The following is a 22,307-nucleotide window of genomic DNA, read 5'->3' as shown; positions in this document are numbered from 1 at the left end:
GCTGGTTATACTAATACTAAAACGTGCATAAAACTGATGCCAATTGTGTATTGCTAGAAGATAGATAGATAAATACATTTTATTATAGTTAGTAACAAAAGAAAATAGAAAAAAAATGACAATTTCGTGTTTTTTTTAACCTATATATATATATTTAGTTGAGAAAATTAGATCGCTTTTTGCGTTTCTTCCTGCAGGTTCTTTCATCTAAAAAAACCCTCATCAAGAGATGATTGTGAAGCCCTATGAGGAGAAATGAATTGGAAAATGTGTGCTAAACAAAATTAGATTTTTTTGTTTCTCCACAAGACCCCCTCCCCTCTCTCTCACGCACACACCTCCCCACCTTTTATCACGTCCCTTGTCTGTGACGTCCATGGTTTTTCACTCTCTCTCCCACAGCGTGCATCTGCTCTTCCATCTAATCTTTGCCGAAAATCACAGAGATAATCCGGCATCCATCTGTCCAGAGAGAGCAAGAGAGCGTGACAGCAAACCATCATTGCGCTTGTGATGTAAAAACAAAACACAAAAGCACTAATTGAGTAAGTCGTGGTGCTGATTGGACAAAACCTGACGACATATTGTGTTAAAAATACTAAGGTAATTTCAAATTCTCAAATTTGTTTTATTACACACAATAAAATCTCACATATACATTTTTTGTATGTAGAATTCTTCCCACTTATTATATTTTATAATTCTTTTGTTCCTCACATTTACATGTTTTCCCACCTTTTCACCACACATTTCGTCAGGGAACAGGGAGAAGAACAACACTGGAACAGTCATGGACTGAGGCAAAGAAGAAAATTGAGCATAAACACATTGACACAACACATAAAAATGACAACAGAAATAACCATTCATGTATTTTAGAGGCTTTCCTCATGAATAACCAATAGCCCGTCAAGGGTTAAAATAATGTATTAATGTATCAGTGTTAAAGTGTTAAGCTGTATTATTTTTAATTATGTAAGTAAAAACAAATTGATAAATGCTATGTGGAGCTTATGACAAAATATGCAATAAACATTTGTGTGCGTTTGTTTGGGTCGTGTATTTTTGAGTCCTTTTGTCTATGGCACAAACGTACACTTTAGTTTCACTTCCATTTATAATTGTATAAAAGCACAGACACTAAACAGGAAGATGATAAAAGTATTACCATTTGTACATTTATGAAGACAAATATGACAATGCTCTTGATTTTTGGCTTTTTTTGGTAGTGATACAGAACATGATATTATGATCAATTTTTAAATACTAAATCCTATTGAAATGGATAAAATAGACAGCAAATGGGTCGACCAGTGTCGTGACCATGTTAAAACCTACTGTTTTTCCATGAACATACTGGATGTGCTTTATGTCCAAATATCAAAATCTCTGCCAACACTGCGGCATGTGATGCACCTGACTGTGCTTATTTCAAAGAAGGAAGCTACAGTACGTACAGTATGTGTGTGCCTGTGTGTCCATAGTAGAAACAGAGCCTTTGACAGGATATCGCACTGCTGTGCTCACTGACACATACTCACCACGCAACTGTTCAGCACCTGCACCTAACACACACACACACAAGCCCCCACACACACACACACGAGACTGATGTGACATGTAAGCAGCATCAAAAGAGTTAAAAGATGGAGAAGACCAGAGAGGGTGAGGCCGCCATGATTGGCTGCAAAAACCACACCATCACTTTTGTTTGCCACTCGAGTTAAACATGACAACTATCCCAGTCTAACTCTCTGACCCTTGGCCATGCAACACAATATATTCAAATGACCCACCATTCTTGATCAATAACAGACTAACAGATGTGTCATCCTCATACACTAATCATTGGATATTTAATCCCAACTTTGAACTTTCCTTGTGTCACCTTGATTACATGGACTTCCTCAGCAACAGTCTAAAAATCTACCTATAATAGGTGTCATCTAGATGCCAAGGTGGAGAAGAAAAGAAAAACATTTAAATTCAAATTTGTAAAGCTGATATGAAATAAATCTATAATGGTCGGGGTCCTTGGAGTTCTTAGAGTTGATGAATAGAAATTACAATGATGCTTTTTTTCTCTCACAGTGATATATATATATATAAATATTATACATTTAATTATAATAACAATCATTTTAACATTGTGAATGTTAAAATTCACAATGTCTTCCTGTAAATTCATAAATTAATAATAAACTTTATTTTTATATAGACTTTTTTTAGCTACATACTGTATATACTTCTATAAATTGTTATATGTTATTAGGCTTAAATTTTTTAATCTATCTATCTATCTATCTATCTATCTATCTATTGCTGAAGAGTGGCTGAACAGCGTTAAAACATGTCACCATGATGATTTTGATTTCTATTAGTCTCTCCAGTCTCATGCACACGGAAGTGTCTAATGATTTGTTAGGATTGAGCTTTGTGACCCATATGTGGGACTACAGTGACCTAGTTAGGTCAGACCCAGGTGAGCCTTAGCTACGAAAGAACAGAACTCATGAAGGGCAGCCCACTGTAACTAAAAGCATCGTCAGCTCTACAAACACAGACACACAACACCACAGCACATTTGAACTTCTCTAAAAATGAAAAGAATGAAACTGATGTTGTTTATAAAAGCCAAACAATCCTCAGCTGAGATGCATCACTCCAGTAGGAAACAACCTACTTTATGAAATGCACAATTTTAAATGAAGACATAATATATGTACTGCATGACCTCACAGTTACCTTCACATTAAAACATTGTGGTCATTGTGTTTTTAGATTGAAATTCAAATATTTGACACTGTTCTAGAAGCTGGAGACACCTGCTGCACAGGTAAGAAGCTCAAACACGTGCACACACACACCACCACTTCCTCCATGAAACCAACCAATGACAACAGATTAAATACAATACGCAGGAGAAAAAAGAGTACTCTTAAAAATTATAGCTTTTGAATGATGTCAAGAATGTCTTATTATGTTTTAGAGAACCAGAAATCACATGCAGAGTGCTCTCTCTATGTCCACCCACACACACACCCACACACACACAAACACAGACATACACTGGAAAGAATGAGTTGCATATATCTGATATGTGCAGCTGTAAATATTGTACAACAGCAGGCAGGAGGTCCTTCCATTATTGCATTGACCGTCTGAGAACTCCTCCTCCAAAACAATCTTTCTTCTCTTTCTTTGTATGGCTTATTTGGGATTAGCCGTCAGTCTTCCTCTATGTCAGCGCAGTCTCTGTTTCTCCAGTATACATGTATGAGTTGTATCCAGGTGGCTGGACGTACTCCTCAGATTTATCCCAGTCCGTCACCCAACCTGCACCTCCTCCTCCCCCGCCTCCATTGGAAGCCACCACTGGTTGGCTAATGGCCCCATACTGCCCACCTTTGCGGTACATCTCCTCCGTCTCATTGGCCAGTTCGTCCTCATCAATGATGCCACACTTCTCCTCACTTGTGTCTTCTATGTCGGCCCATGGCTGTTTCTCTCCCGATGCAAAGATTCCTAGTGAGAACACAACCGTTAAAGTTCCGTCATCTGAACTGCCTGACCACACCCAATCCTCACAGTGGGACTTACCATAGAAAACCACTCCACCATAATGGACAAGTGCTGCTATAAGGAAGACATACTGCCACTCTTCACGTGTCTGCAACGTGAAGACGACATGAGCAAAAAAGTTTGTTTAACCTTATTTGACTTTGGGATCTATCTCTAATTTCATAACTCTACCTTGTGCTTGGTCATTGCCCCCACTATGAGGGGACACACCATTCCAGATAGTGTTCCCACACCATTTGAGATGCCCATCAGTATACTGGCATATCGAGGTGCAATGTCCAAGTGGTTGACATTAAATCCTGCAAGAAAAACAGATTTACACTTCATCATTTTTGTTACCTGGACTTTCAAACTGCTGCAAGGCAACACAGCAGCAAGTCTGATTTATGAAGGTTTGTTTGTAACGATGCCGTACCTGAGATAGCAAATCCACTGAATCCCACAGCGAGGACTAAGAAGGAAATGGCGACACCTTTCGTGTGGGAGAACCCTACTACCAGCAGTAGAGTAGCCTCCATTCCAAAACCTGCAACATGTCCACAGACAATCATCACACAGTAAAATAGATAAGACAGAGTCTCTGTTACACTGTAATTCTGTATGAAAATGTCAGGAGTGGCAGAGAACTGCATGAGGGTGGTGCAGCACATGCGCAAAGACAACCAGTTGGTGATAAAATGTGCAGTCTGATTGACAAATGGGTTCTGGGTAATGGTGGACGAGGGTTTTTATATCTGTCCAGTAAGTCATGTAATCTGCTGTACGATCAATGAGGGGAGGAGCTGAAGGACCTCCTCCAACACTCACCTCCGCAGTTCATCATCTTCCTGACGTTGGTGGTGGACATCAGGTTGTGAGTTCTAAGATAGTCTGCTAGCTGGCCTCCGACAGGAACAATGATTGTCATGACCAGATGGGGCAAAGCTGACACCAAACCCACCTGAGCAACAGAAAGAGCACAGAGTGTGAATGCCAACAGGACTGTACGTAAACAGGGAACAAAGGTGAAAGAGACAGAGATCGTCTGTCGTCTCTAATGTTGTAGTGGTCTCACCTTGCTGATCTCGAAGCCAAAGACCTCTTCAAAATAAGCTGGCTGGCTAATGAGCAGCAGGTAAAAGGTCCAGCTCCTGCAGAAGTTGGCCACGATGATGGCGTAGACTGGCATGGAGGTGAAGAAGTGTCGCCATGGAGTTTTGAATTTCTTTCATCAGAAAAAAAAAGAAAAATACTGATAAGCCAGCTAAAGTGACTTGGTGCTGGAGCAGCTGTGTTCTTTCAGGTTGTTCCATGTTATACCTGGAGAGGATTGGCAAACGATGCAGATTCACCGATCGCTTCTTCAATGTACTTTCTCTCCTCTGGTGAGATTGTGGGGTGAGCTGCAGGACTTTCATACGAAACCAGAATCCAAAACAAATACCAGAAGATCCCAATGCTGCCTGAGAGACAGTTATGGAGAAGTAGTACAAGTTAATAGACAAGGAGAACCAACAAAGGTGTAAAAAAAAGAAGAAACACAAGTCGATGATGACAATTAGGCAAAATGTTGCATATTTTTAGAATGTTTAATGTAAAATGTATGGTTTTGTAAAACTGTAGTTTAAATATGACAAAAAAATGATTCTCTACGCAGCAGCATATATGTTACAGAAATGTATCAGTTAATAATGACAAAATATTCATACGTCTCCTGGGGAATGCTGACAAATACAGCAAGGTTTTTGTGATAAGGAGAAACAAATAAAATAAAGGCCTCCAATGCTTCAAAAATCAAGATAAAGGTTACTGTGTTCTGCATGAAAATGCAGTACACAAATGCATACTGTGAAGAAGTAAAGTAAAGTAGTAAAATGATACTCACCATAGACGTAAAATACTGAAGGCCACCCAGTGTATTGCACCAACACTCCAGCTAAAGGCATGGCCACCACTGCTCCTGCGTAGGATCCTGAGAAGGTGTCGAACACAAATAACAAAAACATTTATTTCACAATGACCGAAAAAGTCCACACTAATCAATTTGAGTCATGTTAAAACTTTACCACAAAAGGCTGTTGTGGCTAACCGACTCCTCTCCAGTGGAGGAGCCCACTTGGCCCAGATCCCGTGACAGGCTGGATATGATACACCCTGTGGGACAAGACATCGTCAGGAAAAAGTGTTCCTGCATTTCTTCAAACGTTCCTGCACACGACGGACACTGTACCTCAACCAGACCCTGGCATATCCTGACCAGTATGACACAGCTGTAGTGGCAGCGAGCTGCAGATGGGATCAACATGTTGAGGGTGGAAGTGGCCACAATGGCAAAGCCAAAAACCCTTGAAACACACAAAACACAACCAATGTTATCACTGAATGTTTAGAGCTCAATGTATGCTCAAAATATTCACCTGTTGGCTGCAAATTTTTGACATATAAATCCACCGGGGATCTGTGTGACGATGTAGCCCCAGAAGAAGGAGCCGTGGATCATGCCCACTGTTTCAGGGTCCCAGGTGAACTGTGCAGCCTGGACATGGTAACGGTAGGAATCATCAGACTGTCAATTATCTTATAACAGAGACTGACGTGTAATCATTTCTGATCTTCTACTCACCACAAGAACTTCCTTGTTGCCTTTGTAGACAGTGTGGTCATTGACCATGCTAACAATGGCCACACCGAGGTTGCATCGGATGCCGAATGAGATACAGAATCCCAGGCCAGACAGGATAGCGATGATGTACCGCCTGGGCAGCCCGAAGCAGGTGCAGTCCACCACCGGCAGCTCTTTCTCCTCCACCAGCTCTGGACGTCCCTCTGCGGACAGTTCAATGGTTTCTCCATCGGGCTGCCGCTTCTCGATCAGCCTGTGAGGTTAGCACCCAGAGTCAAAAATAATGTGGCTTCTTCCTGCAACTACAGGCTGTAACTGGGGGTCCTCTGTCCAGTTCTTATTTACATTACAAAACTTTACCAGAGACCAGCCTGAGATCTCCACAGTACCAGCCCCGAGCTCTCAGTTCTCAAAGCGTGGACATGCAGTACTACCTTATGTATGAAGGCGGTCTGTAAATACTTCAAGGCAGTGATACTCAATCTTTTCCAGGCATTTTAAGGAAATATTTTCTCAACCAAATATATTATATGTTATATAGTATATATTTTACCACAATAATATGACACCATTGAACATGGTCAGCAGAACAGCTGTTCATGGTGAGTCTGTCAGCATTTTAAACATCAAAAGTACAGTAGCATTTCTCACCGTATTCAGGATTCAAGATATTTATCTGTAATCGCAGTGATCTGTACTTTTGTAGTCACTGTTTATCTTTCAGTCAATTTATGGTGAAGTATTGTATGAAGCAGAAATGTCCACTGTCCTAAGTACTCCTCGGTCTTTTATAAAACATTCTATACAATTTCTCTCGTTCCTCACGCTCCAAGTGCCTCCAATGTGGCTCATTCACTCACATGAACGGTCAGACTCTGACGGTGGTTAATTATTGAGGAGTTTTTGGATGAGATAAATAATTGAATGAAGCTTTTACACTGTGATCTGTCACTATTCATTTATTCTTTAGTCTGTTTTTCTCTGCATGTTTCATCCAACCAGTCACTCTATTTCCTTGTTGAGTTTGAGAACTTCCTCCTTTACATTCACACAGCAGACTCTCCTGAATGTATTTACGCAATTATTCACTCAATGTACATTAACAAAAACATTTACATTTGAAAAACATATTTCGTTAAAGCAATGTTTTGAAGTCTCGCTCTCTCATTCCCCTTTCCTTCTCTCTGACTCTCTCCCTCTCTCTCCTAATCTCCTACATCAGATTAGGATAACCAAAATATGTACTTCCGGAAATTAATATAACAGACTTGCATGGCTTGGCGTTTCCTATATTATTTTATTGTAATAAGATTTGTACAATTACATTACATTTTACATTTCACAGATTTATACTATATGTATTCACCTATAATTCACCAATTAGTCCTGGCTCTAAAAATTGAAATACAAAAGCCAATTGTTTCTTGATATATCCATCTAATCTGCTGTGACGTTTGTATCTGCACAGATGCTGCCCATTGTTGGATTTTTCTTATCTTTTACCTTTGTTTATTAGTGATAAAAGATCCACTAGGTGGCGATATTGCAAAACAGATGATGCAGCGTGGCCATTAAAACTTAGCTAATATTTAGACTTTCCTTTATTTTTTTTCGATACACTTGACCTGACCAAGGTGACTGGCCTTTTGACCTTCTCCTCACTAAATTAGTGCTCCCTCAGTGTCGCCCCCCTGAGTCACCATGAAGAATCCGGAGCCTTATTTACCGTCCTACACCAGAGACAGTGAAGACTTCAGGAGGATCCTCATTATAAACCTCTGAACAGATTGCAGCCTCACGCCGTCACATATGCTACCAGCTAACGAGGCTGGCCCACAGCTAAAATTACTGTTAATTACCGACGCATCCCATAAAAGGACAACCTCATCCAAAAGTGTGAGCATGTGTACGTTGGTGTCTGTGCGCACGCTCAGGGTGTCCCTGTCTTCTGATGCACTAGGTGTTGGTTGAAGGAATTCACTGGCACGCCCTGTGTCTTCTCAGTGTGTTCCTGAGAAACTGGAGGGGAGGGTGGGGGGGCGATAGGTTCTAAGAAAAGAAGAGTTGTCACTGAGCATTTGCGCGTGTGTGAGACTCATGCACGCTGTGAGCTCCCACTCAGGTGATGCAACTTCTCCTGCGATGGAGGAGCTGATTGGTCTCAGCTGGCGACGATTAATGAGCCAGCGAGCATGAGTATGCTGGAGTCCTGTGACCTCAGGCTCTGTGAAATATCACATTCACTACAGTAGCAGGCCTGAGCGGAGGCTCAGCAGTAAATACAGCAAACTCACACTGAGCTGCATCTGTGCTGTTCATCTGAGCACAGACGCCCGAGTTCATCGTCCAATGAAAAAAAAAGAATAAATAACACAAAAAAACAGTTGACAGGACAGTTAAATAGATACCAAACTGCACTGTACTGTACTGTATACTACATAATACCATACACAATAATATTATTTGCAGTACTAACTTTTACTACATTATCCTATAGGGTAATATAGCACTCCATACTATAGTGTACTACACTATACTATAATATACTATAATTTAGTTTACAATAATATTGTACACAGTACTAAATTATATTATACAAAACTATATTGTACTGTAATGTACTGTACTGTACCACTTCATGACCATGTCCTGTCATAAACTGGTACATTACAGTACTGCTATGTACATACTATGTATGTACTACTATGTATTACTGGTCATCTCAATACTGCGATAAACAACAACAGACACCACATCTGAACTATACTAACAATATACTGTGCTGTGCAAGCTACGCTATGCTATGCTATTTTATGCTATGCTATGCCAGGCTATGCAATGTTGTATTTTGCTGTATAGTAATACACTACTAATTACCACTTAACCATACTGTACTCTGCTCCCACTCCTAAAAAAGTGTTGTGGTTTTCTCATTCTGATGTAGAGCAGGGAGTTTGGTTTTTACTCCGAATATTAAATTCACCAATTCACTGAGTATTCTACGTAATCCTCTCATAAGAGGATGAGCAAGATTGAGACGGTAAGGGAGGAAAAACATTATATAATTCCAGGCGTCCTGCTGATGACATCTCTCTGTCCCATTTTCTTTTTGTCTTTTCCCATGTCTTTATCATTGTTTTGGTCTTTCTCACTCCTTTCTTAAGTGTAGATGCCGTTTTTAATGGGATAGAACTACAAACCTCTAAATGTTTTTCTCTTTTCAAACAGTCTATTTAAAATTGAGTAGTTTGTCAAATTGACTGTATTGTCTCCTCCGTCTTCTATGAGCCTCTCACTGTCCCTTTGGTAAACAGATTGGGTCTCGGTGGGACTGATTCACCCAGGGAGAAACCCTCCTCCCCATCCTGTCACACCACCCCTCCTGTGGTCCGTCACACACACACGACACAAATATAAGCGACCTTCAAACAGTCATTATCCAAATATTCAAACATCTCACGACTCAATCACGGCGTGAGTGCTGACTATTTTACCTGCAAACACACAACTCACAGCTCAGTTGTGGGATTAATACAACCAGTAAATGAACTCATCTTTGTCATTACGCCATAATCACATTACATATCATGATTTACATGCAGCCTCGGTCCTGCAGCATCAACACAAAGAGGTGAGGTAAAAAAAATACTGAGAGCTGCAATTCTACTGACATCACTGACAGGAACAGTGGTTTTGCTGCCAGTGTGAGTGAGTGTGAGCAAGACTTTTTAACTCCAAATTGGTAACTTAAAATAAAAAGCATAACACCAGCTATGCTTTGTAAAAATAAAAAAAAAAAAAAAAAAAGCTTGAGGGCTGTGATTGGCCCTAGGGCCCCACTTTGGACACCCAGCAATTTAAACAAAGTTAGTCACAAAGCAGATGTTAAGTGGCCCTGACCTACAAGTGCTGAAGTTTGTGCTGACCTGGTGGAGTTTATTATAGACACAGGAGATGCTTTCTGATGGAGAAAATCTTTAAATAATAGATGGACCCCTGGCTGCTTTCATCAGGAGGGATCATCGTGGTTTTGTCTGTGAGGTGGTGAGACAGCACACGGACACGGTGCAGAGACGAGCACTCCGAGTACGAGAACTCGTATATTTATTCTTTATGGACTCTGTCTGTGTCTTTCTCTAATCAAAAAATTGACTTTTCTTGTTCTCTTCAGAAACCATTGCTGACAAATGACGGCGGCCACAACCTGCCACTCACTGACTCTGTGTCCAGTAGTAGAGGAAAAAGCCTGAGATTTGCATATATCCATTAATCCTAGACCTTGATACAGTAGGGGGGAGTCCAATAGGGGGAGTCTGATGGTTTCTCAATGGATGGATGGATAGATGATGGAGGGGACAGCGGCTGGAGGAAGTGACATGGCCTGGGATGGAGGGAGTGGGAGGGGAAAGATGAGGGATTTTCATGGCTCGACAGCTGGACTAAAAAACTAAAGCTATTTCCGGATAGGATTTATACGTTTGGTTGCTACCTCAAATCCTGAGAGTAAAAGCTTAAAGCAGCAGCTCTATCACCAACTTAGATCTCTCTCCAGTTTTTAATGAAACATATTCATATTCTTACACCATAAACTTGAGTTTTCTGCAATCTGAACGTTTTAATGTTTTGATAACTGCCTTCACATCGTGAGCTTCAGAGCTGAGGTGCGACTCCGATCACTATAGATATTGACTTGATTCTGGTTCTTGAAGGTTCAGTCCCAGGATGTTTTTGTCCGTTCTTAAACTGTTTTCAACCGGATTAATTTAAAATTTCATCATCATCATTTTTCTTGCTTATTAATTTTAATCATTCCATTTAATTTTAATTTACAACCCTGTTTCAGATTATAAACCTGATATTATTGTGTTTTTTATCAACTTTTTGTTGCTTTTTTACATTTTTTTTTTCTTCTGGTTTAAGGTTGTAATCTGAAAACACTTCGGCGCCATCTGGTCAGCTTTCTCATTCATCCAGGTCGTGCCACGATAACGATTATGTAATCACACTCTCTTGTATCGGAAACAACAAATCACCGCGACCTGAGACAAATCTAATTTTAAAAACAACATAAACTAACAGATGCATCAAATCTTTTATAAAGAGTGTCGCCTCTGCTCCAACCTCTCTGCACTTTAACACTTTTAAAAACTGAAAAGCAACATCAGCATCAAACATCATGAGGTTTTTTTCCTCTCCATCCCTTCATCTTTTTGAGTCAATGTTCCAACACTTCTGTCCTGTCTGATCAGAGCCGCGTTCTGCGTAAAGGACTCCAGTACAAGGCTGAAATCAAAAGTCAAATTAAATAAAAATCCCACGGATGAACGGACGGGGAAAAGAGGAGAGAAACCCTAGGGCACTCCGGGAACTGCGGTGCCACTCAGGGCAGAACTTCCCCGAAAAACACGTAAACACGGACAGGTGAAGTCAGAGGTGGAGAACATTTGGATGAAGGGTGTTTACCTGTGAATCTTCCCCAGAGTTTTCCCCGCCACCTCCTTGAACCTGTCTGTTCGAAACTCCATCCTTGCAGCAGATGCTTGACCCGGCCGGTGTGGTGATGTCCTGCGTCCTGCGCTGCTGCGCCCTCCTCCTCCTCCTCCTCCTCCTCATCATCAAGCCATTGCGGATAGAGCTCTCTCTCTCTCTCTCTCTCTGTGAGGGAGACAAAACACACACGCATTTTGCGTTGATTCAGCTGTTGTAATTTCTGACTTCGGTCAAATGAGGGCTGATAAAAGGTAAAAATAAAATAATAGTACTACACGCATTAAAAAAAACAACAACAACAAAAAACCAAACAATTAAAAAAAAAAAAATCTTACCCCAGTTCTGTTAAGTGCTGCACATCAAGTCCACCTTCCAACTATTTCCAAAAGATAAAATGTAATAAATTGAGACAAAATAAATAAAACATTCGCTATTTGTTTTTATCTAAACACGGTGAGCCGGAGGTCAGGGGACAGAGAAGGGGGCTGATGCTTTGTGGTGGCCAAGTCTAGCCATGTTCACCTTGTGACCCTTGGGGGGCGCCACTGCTTTTGTCACATATACGTATTGCTCTTGGGGATGTGTATTTTATATATAAATACAGTATATATATATAAACCCATAACATTCTGTTAAAACTGACTTTGTCTGCAGACAGAAAATGCAGCTCAAAACAACCATGGACCAAGTGTGTTTAAGTACTACATCATCTACAGCTTTATTTATTAATACACAATACTGCTACACATCTGAACACCGTGACCAAAAAGACGAGGTAAAATGACATCATCAAAAAGTACAATCAACACTGAACAAATCCAACTCAACTGCAGTGGAAGAAGACTCATCACAGTTTCTCAAGGCAGAATGTTTTCATGCGAATCATTACCATCACCGTTTATTGGGCCGACATTTGCTGCAACTACAATCTGACTGCAATACGTTGTTATTTCAAGTTGTAATATGAAAACAACCACTGTGACAGAAATATGAAAACAAGTTGATAAAGTGACGATCATGCTCTAGTTTAATCTGTCCACTAGTTTAAAGGGTGAGAGATGAAAAAACGTTTGATCAACAACTACAACAACAGTCACAGTGACAACAGCTCAATCTGAGCGGCGTATCTGACTCATGATGTCACTTCTAACATCGAGTTAAAGATTAGGAACAGAATCATCCTAAGTAGCATATATTTGACTAATGGGTGATAGTATAGTAGTAGTAGTAATAATAATAATATTATTATTAGTAGTTTTCTTTTGGGACAACATCAGGTTCCACTGATTAACTAATTATATTGACGACTGGTTTACTGTACCCTCTGACACCAGAAAAGTCAGTCAGAGTTTGCCCAAACCTTTGAATTTTTGTAATGCGTAGTGAGAAAACATAAATATATACAGTATTGTATATCATAAATATATATATATATATCTATATATTTATTAGGGATGTCCGATAATATCAGCCAACCAATATTATCAGCCCATATTAGCATATTAAGTAATATCTGTAAGAATCATTATTGGTTTTTCCACCGATAATGAAACAAACAACAAAACAAATGATGTGTGACCTACTAATAGTTTTCGGGATAAACTGTGGTATATTAAAGTAAAAGTCACAAGATGGCGGCATTAACAAATAAATATTGTCAAGCCTATCTCTGTGTTGGAAATTAAGTGTTTGGACAATATCGATATATCGAATATCGACAAAAGTTAAGGTTGGACATCCCTAATATTTATACATATAGAGTTTCAGCGAGACAAAGAAGAAAACAGAGGTAGTTTGGAGGAGACAAGTGATTTAGAAATGCAGCCGAGGTGTGATCTACAAAAGTACTAAAGATGGTGATGATGTCATCAACAGACACTTTGACTGGGGATCAACCACTTGTAATGTCAGTAATTGTCCTTGTTTATTTAAATCACTTCAGTGGTTCAGAATTCTGCCAAAACCTGATTTCTTTCACTCGTAGGCATAAATGGTAACCATTCAATAATTACTTCAATCATTTTTTGTTCAAACTTGGTAAGAAAACAAGACACTGGCACAGGAACATCAACAAATATTTAACAGAAACCTTTTTTTTTTTTTTTTAAAGAGAGTGTTTTATTTTTTCCTAAACATGATGATATGTTTAGAAAAGTAATAGAGGTATTTCAACGGAGGTCATAGATTTAAAAAATGATACTGATATGTTTGGTTATTAACTTTATAAATAGTACAGACTTTGATGAAAGTCTTGATTTGATTTAATGTCGTCCCTTTAATAAACAAAACAATTTGTTCTTTCTCACAGAATGTATCAATGCTCACACTCCTGTGTCCTCCTCTTCCTCCTCCTCCTCCTCCTGCTGGGGCAGGAGCCGGTAGTGTTCGTTGCCCACTGACAGGAAGGCAGTCCTGGGGTGAATCCCGCTGTCCTCGGGAGGGGCTCGCTGCTGGGAGTCAGAGTCCAGCTGCTCCGTGGAACTGCATTTGGTGTACATCTCACGGTGAGTCTCCTGCACACGGCCTTCATCAGAGCCGCTGATACGGAGCTGGCGTTTTTTCACCATGGAATGGATGTAGCCAATAGGTACGGGCAGGCTGGCAAACACGATGAGCAGGACAATCATAGCCAGGGCCCAGCCAGGATATTCCAGAGTCATCTCAGAAGCCTGGACACAAGACACAAGATCTGGTGGATTGATTTACCTTTTTTTTTTACCTAAACTGTTCTTGTTTGTCTGCCTCAACCTGGTGTTTTTTGGTTTAGTTTTGTAAAGCATTAGCTACAACACCAGTGTGGAAAAAGATGAAAAAACCGTGGCCTAACCCTGGTTTTATCCAGGTCACTTCCTTACAGTGACCAGTACTTTTTGGCCAATGTGAAAACATTATTATTAATAACTGTAGTATATATATATATATATATATATATATATATATATTTGCTCTACATGGAGTTTTCATTTTGAGGTTTTTTTTATTTAATCTTTGATTCCTTGAAGTTGTTTTGCTATGTTGATAATTTGATTCATCTCTAAGCTTAATTCTTCATCATTTTAAGTTTAACTTTTGACTTTTGGCTTTTAGCTATTTCTGGGCTAGTCTTAATTTTAGAGCAATTTATTAAAATGAGGATGTAGTCTTGAAGTCTTTGAAGGTTCTTGCTCATAGTGATCATTTAAAAAACAAAAACCTTATGGTGAACACAATCTTTCAGATCACGTTTCTAAGCAGAAATAACTTCTGCCAACACATGCTGAACCACAACAACCAAGTGTGACACCACAGCAGATGCCTCTGCAGATTTGCAGACTGACACATTTTCAGTGTCTTTCAATCTATGCATATATTTATTACACTAGGAAGCAAACGTGTTGTGGTACTCGCTCTGTAAATAACAACGTGTTAACGTCACTTTCACTTTTTTCCGTGATTTCTTACTGTGTTCTGATTCCAGGCTGTGTACGTGGGAGATTTGAAGACCATGCGCAACAAACTGGCCGCCAGAAGACCAATCATTGCCAGTAAGCAGACATATTTCCACAGGTACTTATACACCACTGGAGGGCGCCATTTGAGCATGACTTCAATATCATCCAAGAAGCTGCAGTGGAGAAGTAAATCACTATAAATACTGTGTCTGTATTTAAAACAATCGTTCAAACTTTTTTCAGTGATGTTCATCTTTACCGGTCGGTTCCATAAACCCACGACACACTTATGGTTTCAAACACAACCACAATGACCAATGGCAGGGTGGCTGAGTAGTCGTCGAACATCGTCACAAAGTAGTTGCCTGAGCGCTGCGTAAATAGAAGTCCTAGGACGAAGCCCAGAACACAGCTGCCCACTGGAAAACAGAGTCAAAAGAATGGAGATCAGATTTAGAATGTAGAAAAATAATTATCCGTCTGAAGTGATCTTAGCAGACAAACTTTCAGTAACTCTCCATTTTCACATCTTTGTCAACAGAAAAAATGTCATCCAGAGAAAAACAAAGTATGTAACTGAGAGCCAGTATCTAAAATAGACCTACCGTCCTGGTACTTTGAGAATAAAGAAATGTTCATTTTTATTTTTGCCGTACAGTTATGCCAATAAAAACTTGCACTGTGTGGATTTGGTTTTCGTACCAGTCAGCGCAGTCCTGTGGCGTCCCAGGAAGCTAAAGTTGTCCATGAGAGGCGTGAGGATTCCCTGCATGGTCCCAAACATGGTGCTGAGGCCCAGGTTGAGCAGCATGAGGAAAAACAGTGTGGACCAGAAGGGACTGGCTGGGAAGAGGGCCATCACCTCAGTGAAGGCGATGAATGCCAGGCCTGTTCCCTCCACACCCTGCAGTCACACGAGGACGGAGGGAAAAGACAGGGACAAGGTGTGCAACTGGACATCTACTCAAGGTTTTTTTTCTTCTTTTTTTCTAGCTGTTCATGTGGTTTTTTTTACCCCTACCTGAGGATTAATACTTGACCTCAAAAAAACCAAAACAACAACAACAGTCATTCGATACCTTTATCTTTAAAACTCAATTTATGGACTCTGTGATTTATAGCGACCTCTAGTGACCTTTAGTTCCTCTCTGTTTCTTTACTCTCTCTACTACCACAGCTTGACTCCATCTCTCCTGGGAAGCGGCTACTAGATCCAGTGTCACATGTGTTTTCTTCCTCATGGATATTTTACTACACCTCCACCAGATTCCTGAGGGCTTCTGGGAAACTCAGCAGTCCAACTGTGTCATTGTCAATATGAACAGACACATAAAGACACTGTATACGTTATGGACTGTGGGTAATATTGAAAAGGAGTTTCTTCAGCAGTTCTTTAAATGTGGATTTGTTGTGGCAGTCTCCTATTGTTTGGGGTAATAAATCCCAGAAGGTGTGGGCAGCTATAGAAAGGCTCAATGTAATGAGCCTTTCTCATGAACGGTACCTTATTCATCTCCTCGTCCAGGTTGCAGTCAGTGATGTTGGGGCCCACCACTGTGCTGTAGTGACTGTACCACTCTCTGTAGTCAGCTAAGGACACAGAGTCTGGATCAGTCACGTTGAACGTCGGCCACCACTGCTGGTCAGATCCATGTGAGGCCATGGTGCTCAGCAAACCAAGGTTACTACAAGAATGTTCAAATAAAAAAACATGAAAAAGGGAAATTCAGAGATGTTCAGATTATCTCTAACTGTGTCATCAGTCAGGGATAATTATTTTCACGCGTCCATACTTAGCCATGCAGCGCAGCGCTATGTTCTTGGCACGAAAACCCAGCACGACAAAAACCACCAGCGAGGCCAGCACAGACGTCATGAAGTTTATGCCAGAGACCATGAGGGCATCTCTGTGGCAGTTGTTGTGATAGGGGTTGTAGGAGGAGTAGGCAATAACAGAGCCATAGCCAAGGCCCAGGGCAAAAAAGACTTGTGTGGCAGCCTGTCGCCACACCTGCACATTACCCCAAATCTCAAGCTGAAAAAAACCCACAAGTTTCAGTTTTCATGGTTAAAATGCAAACACAGTTTACTGATTAAAGCACAGTACAGTATTGTAAGGAACCAGATCATTTTGTACAACACATGTAACGATATTTTGAGCATTTGGGCAAAATGAAAACAAAGACTGTTTGTAGGAAATGGTAGAAATGTTCAGATTTGTCTTCTTTAATCACAACATAAAGTAAAATAAAAATAACAATAAAAATCCCAGCTTACCCTAGGATAAAACATGAAGGTTATTCCCTCAAATGCACCATCCAGCATCAACCCTCTGATGAGGAAAATGAACAGCACCACATATGGAAAGACAGTGGAAAAGTACATCACCTAGGATTTAGAAAGAAAGAAAGTTCATTTTTTCAACATTCTAGGAAAATAAACTGTCTTTAATAAATCTGTTGCAACTAAATCTTAAAGAATCTATTTCTTTTACCCTTGCAGAAGACTTGATGCCTTTAATCATGGCCAAACACACTATCGTCCAAGCTGCCAACAAGCAGCCGGTCATGATGGAGTTCATTTCTCCAGATTCCTCGATAGAGTTGGTGATGTTGAGCGCTTTCCGAAACCAAAAGTATGATGTTGCAGAGCTGCCTGCACATTCTTTCACTGCAGATTAAAGACCGAGAAGAATTAAATTATGACTCTTTGACCATTGGCATCAACTCAACAGCATTTCTTTTTAATTTCCCATTTAACCTTCAATCTTTGTGGTGTAAATACCTGTGGAATTAGTGGTTGGGTTCAGCGGACAGTGCTCCCAGGGTAGAGGATACTGAAACGAGTTCCCCATGTAGAACAGGCTCCATGCAATGATAACGTTGTAGTAAAGAGCCACATAGAAACAGACCTGAAGACGGAGGGGGAAAAAAGGTTAGAATAATCAGCTGTTAATTTGTTATACCTCTGATCAGTAATATTAGGCTACTGAAAAAAAAGAGTCTTTGTGGTTTTGTTAAATGGAAATAAAAATATAATTTTTTTTTATTATTCAAAGCATATTCAGAGCATTTTTGTTTTGTTTTTTAATGTCTGAAATGCATTACAGTCTGTTACCAGTTACTATTTACATGCCTCTTCAAAGACCTAATGTTAATGGGACTAAAGGTCTTTTCAGGGTGTAGAATTAAACACCATGTGTTCTATGTGCACAGAAATTCCTCTGCTCTCTCTCTTTCTCTCTCTGTTTGCCTTGAATCATTAGTATAGAAAGTGCTTATGTAACAACGTCCCAGTGCTGCAGCAGCGAGACTCAGATTACAGTCCTGTGAGCTTTCACCATCGTCACTCGTCAGAGACAAACATCATGCTGGTCAGTAATGAAAGGAGAAGTTGACAGAGTGATATTGATGGTCGAACACAGCTTTGAAGAAGGGATTTCCGTACTGTTTACATTCACTAAAAACACTCTGAGGCTTCTCTTTCTCCTAAGATAAATTACAATATGCTGTAGATTAACGGACTGTTGCCACATACACAGAGATAAGACAGAAAAATAAATCATTAAATAAATAAAAAATAACCCTTAACCGACCATACAGCTGGAATAGCCGATCCCAGCCAGGTTTGGGGAGATATGCTTCCATACACCGATGCTGCCCTGTCTAATGCTCTGACCAGCTGCTAACTCCATGAAGAAGAGAGGAACTCCAATGATCAGGAGAAGAAAAACATACAAGACCATGAAGGCACCTGGAGGGAAGACAGATTTGGAAAAAAATAAACACAAAAAACACAAATTACACACTGACTCCGAGGGTTTCTTCTCCACGTGTTTCCTATTTCTGGTCTGAAATCCAGAACAGTTCTCTACTGCTTGTGCATTAACCAACCACAGGTAAACACTCAAAGTTCTCTCTTCAACAGACTCACCTCCTCCATTTTGGTGGCAAAGATACGGGAATCTCCACACGTTCCCCAAGCCGACGCTGAATCCCACCTGGGCCAGGACATACTGGATCTTTGAATCCCATGCGGGTCGGTCTCCATTGTTGTTTTCAGGTCCTTCAGGACCAGTGAGCTGAGACTGAGAGCGGCCTTCACCGAGCCAATCTCTGTCCTCAGCACTGTCCAGAGGAGGTTTTTCTGTCTGAATATAAACACAGAGGTCGTTTGGAGTTAGTCAACAAGTAGCAAGAATTTTTGCTGACAAAATGAATGCAGTAACGGCCTTATTTAATGTGAAATAAATTTAGAAAATCTGATCATCAAGACTATTTGTCTACCTACCTGTTCTTATTTGTCTCTGTTCCAGCAGTAAACAGATTTTTTCTTTTTTGTCATATCAGGAAATGTCGATATACCTCGACTAACTGACAAATACACTGTGATTAACTGGACTAATATTTTAAATACTATTTACATTAACCACCCCTCCCCCCATAAGAAAACTTAAGAAGACTAAAGACCCCTGAGAGTGCGCAGGAGGAAACAGGAAGTGGGTCACTCTTGTGTTTGTACGGTGTTACATGTGTGCTAAACACAGCCCTCAGATCTGCTCTGTGAAAACTAAACAGTGAACACACATGTGCTTTAACACATGCAGCGATCCACCCTCACAAATAAACACAGAGGACACACTCAATGGACAGGAAGTGTCTACAGCGTCTAAAATAGGTTTTAAAATAAGTTTAAAAAAATAAATATTGCGTCTGGTTGTTAGGGGGCGACATTTTCTTAACAATAGTGTCAATTGTGCTCAGACACCGACACTAAGACTTCTGCAGTGTTATTTATTTACAGTCAGAAACAAAAACATTAGGAAACCACAGGTGTGTGGCAACAGGAATTGCACATTATTTCCAGCGTAGCTGGTGGCAGGACGAGTCAATGCAGGTATGAATATACAGTAATATTAATATGTTTATCAATAAAAAAGGATAAACAGGACAAAGAATATTCACATGGAACAAGATAAAAAAGGAAATGATTGTAATTGTTTTGTTTTCAGTCAGGCTGTCCTCAAACTGCAGCCTCATGCTCTGATACTGTGCACCAGCCAAACTAGCTTTAGAACATGGACTCAGACCAGTTCCATGTGCACGGTCTGGCTTCACTGACCGAGGACGTGGTGTTTGACCCAGAGGAGTATGCGGCGGGTCAGCACACGTGGTCAGATAGAGTGCGGGTGATTTTGGAAATATGTAGGCACACGTGGGGAGTTAAGTGTGAAGGGTGACGAGGACATGAACACACAGACAGAACAGGTGTTGGAGACGGCTCCAGCCACTGGGTAAATCTGTGGGTGAGGTTCTTGATTGACATTAGAGAATGAGAAGAAGAGTCCCCCGGGGAGCGGTGGGTTTGCATTGGTTCACGGAGTGGGTGGGATCGAGGCAAATGGCTGACCAACAAGGAGAAAGACTAAAAGACATTCATCAGAAAAAAAGTACTTTGAACAAATTACTGGGAACTTAATTTAATTTAATTCAATTTAATTTAACATTAAATGCTGTGAAGTCAATGTCTGACCTGAAAATATTTATCTGTGTGAGTTATCCCCTTAGGATATAATGGAGGAAATCAGCACACATCAGAGGTCACACAGTGGAGAAGTGGTCAATGCCTTTGCCTTACTGCAAAAAGATCGACCGTTTGATCCCGGTGATGACTGTGGATTGTTGTTCTATTGTTTATTCTATATTGGGCATTGGTGTGAAGGTGAAGTGTGATTGGCTGTACCTGGGTAGTTAGTGTATTGACTGAGTAACTTATTTACACACACTCAGGACTAACAATCCAGTTCACAACCATATGAGTTTGTGCACAGCACACATGCAGTTCTGTTGCACACGCCGACTGTTCATGGACAGATATGTGGTGTGAAACACATCTGTGCTGAACATGTGGAGCGGTGAGTGTGTACAATCAACCGAGAGGAAAACACACACAAAGAGTCATCTGTGAAGTAGAGATTAAGGAACAGTGAGTACTGCAGAAAAAGTGAGATTTTTTTTTCTACTCAGAGCTATTGTTGGCACCCCCTCTGTCTCCCCACCCTGACACAGCCAAAACTTTAACCCCAAACCTAACATCAAACTCCATCTTAACCACATGGATTCCTAAAGCACTGCTATTCTTAATTACAAAACGTAATACAATTAAACAAGTAAAAAAGTCACCAATTAAAAACATCTTTAACAAAAATGGCCATAAACTGTGAAACAACTTTGTCTGACTATTCTGCCCGTTGTACCACGTACAGAAAAACATCTCACTGTATATGTCACTTGGACTCATTTATCAGGTGGCTATGGTAATTAATTCGTAGAACAGGAAACTAATCTTCTGCATACATACGGCACTTTCATCTAATGCGCTTCTTCACCAGCTATCAACTTACAACGAACACGTGGAGACGCAGAGACGCGTGAACTAAAAACATCCCCAGCGCGTTGCTGGTTTTGCACGTAAAACTGAGTTGTGGGCACCCACGGGGGACACGCCCCTCATATTGGGAACCACTAGTCCAGAGTCGTAATTTCTAACGGTGAAATGTCAACTGTCCAGGACTTCCCTCCCCAAAAATTCAGTCAATTAAGAAAGAAAGAAGAAAGAAAAAAAAGCAGAAACTGAAGAGAGGTAACGTCCCTGAAAGTTAGTAAACAAAGAAAGTGTGAAGTTTTGGAACACAGCAGTGTGACAGTGTGAGTGTTGCTGGAGAACATACCATGCTGACAGCGCGGTCTAACACAGGAGTAGAGTTTCCAACAGCAGCAGCAGCAGCAGCTCTGACAACAAGGGCAACAACTTTTAAACTGTCTGTTCTGGTTTCAATTATTTTCTAGTTTGCCTGGAAATCCCTCCACTTTTCACGGTCCCCGTCCTGTCCACGTTTCTTTGCCTAAATACAACTTTCTGTCCTCGTCAAGTCAAGGAGAAGTGGAGAAGTTGGCACAGCTGCAGCAGCCAATGGGCTGTGTCAGGGGGCTGAGCTCCCCTTCCCCACGGCAGCGTGAATACACACTGTTCCCCTCACTCACACTCTTCAATCCACACACATACAAAGAGAGAGAAAAAAAACTAGAGTCCTAATGTTTCTCTGTGGGCACTGTGGAAGGAGTAGCAACATCTACTGGTGAATATAGTAACAGCACACTGTTGTCAGAACTGATGTGGAACTTTTGTGGAAGATTTTTTTT

The 22,307-nt window shown here is 40.6% G+C and overlaps 2 protein-coding genes across 2 annotated transcripts; both read right to left on the bottom strand.

Annotated features, from left to right (window-relative positions):
* Positions 1–1,217: 1,217 nt before the first annotated feature.
* On the bottom strand, positions 1,218–12,239 carry slc17a7a (solute carrier family 17 member 7a). Its single transcript, XM_008329790.3, has 13 exons — positions 11,648–12,239; positions 6,185–6,437; positions 5,979–6,097; positions 5,792–5,906; positions 5,628–5,715; positions 5,447–5,533; positions 4,882–5,024; positions 4,637–4,786; positions 4,390–4,522; positions 3,998–4,108; positions 3,754–3,881; positions 3,601–3,670; positions 1,218–3,525 (listed from the first exon to the last, which is right to left on the bottom strand). Exons 1-13 carry the CDS (start codon positions 11,707–11,709, stop codon positions 3,239–3,241), a joined length of 1,746 nt encoding a protein of 581 aa, XP_008328012.1. The 5' UTR covers positions 11,710–12,239; the 3' UTR covers positions 1,218–3,238.
* Positions 12,240–12,367: 128 nt separating this feature from the next.
* On the bottom strand, positions 12,368–22,132 carry slc6a16a (solute carrier family 6 member 16a). The gene is made up of 12 exons (XM_008329758.3): positions 21,836–22,132; positions 19,039–19,255; positions 18,701–18,858; positions 17,890–18,016; positions 17,600–17,775; positions 17,383–17,493; positions 16,899–17,140; positions 16,610–16,790; positions 15,808–16,009; positions 15,365–15,524; positions 15,116–15,278; positions 12,368–14,343 (listed from the first exon to the last, which is right to left on the bottom strand). The coding sequence occupies exons 1-12, from the start codon at positions 21,836–21,838 to the stop codon at positions 13,996–13,998; spliced, it is 2,088 nt and encodes a 695-aa protein (XP_008327980.1). The 5' UTR covers positions 21,839–22,132; the 3' UTR covers positions 12,368–13,995.
* Positions 22,133–22,307: the final 175 nt, after the last annotated feature.

The sequence above is a fragment of the Cynoglossus semilaevis genome, chromosome 17 (genome assembly GCF_000523025.1).
Source record: "Cynoglossus semilaevis isolate Cse_v1.0 chromosome 17, Cse_v1.0, whole genome shotgun sequence".
NCBI lineage: Eukaryota > Metazoa > Chordata > Actinopteri > Pleuronectiformes > Cynoglossidae > Cynoglossus > Cynoglossus semilaevis.
This window is presented reverse-complemented; position numbering and strand designations above follow the sequence as displayed.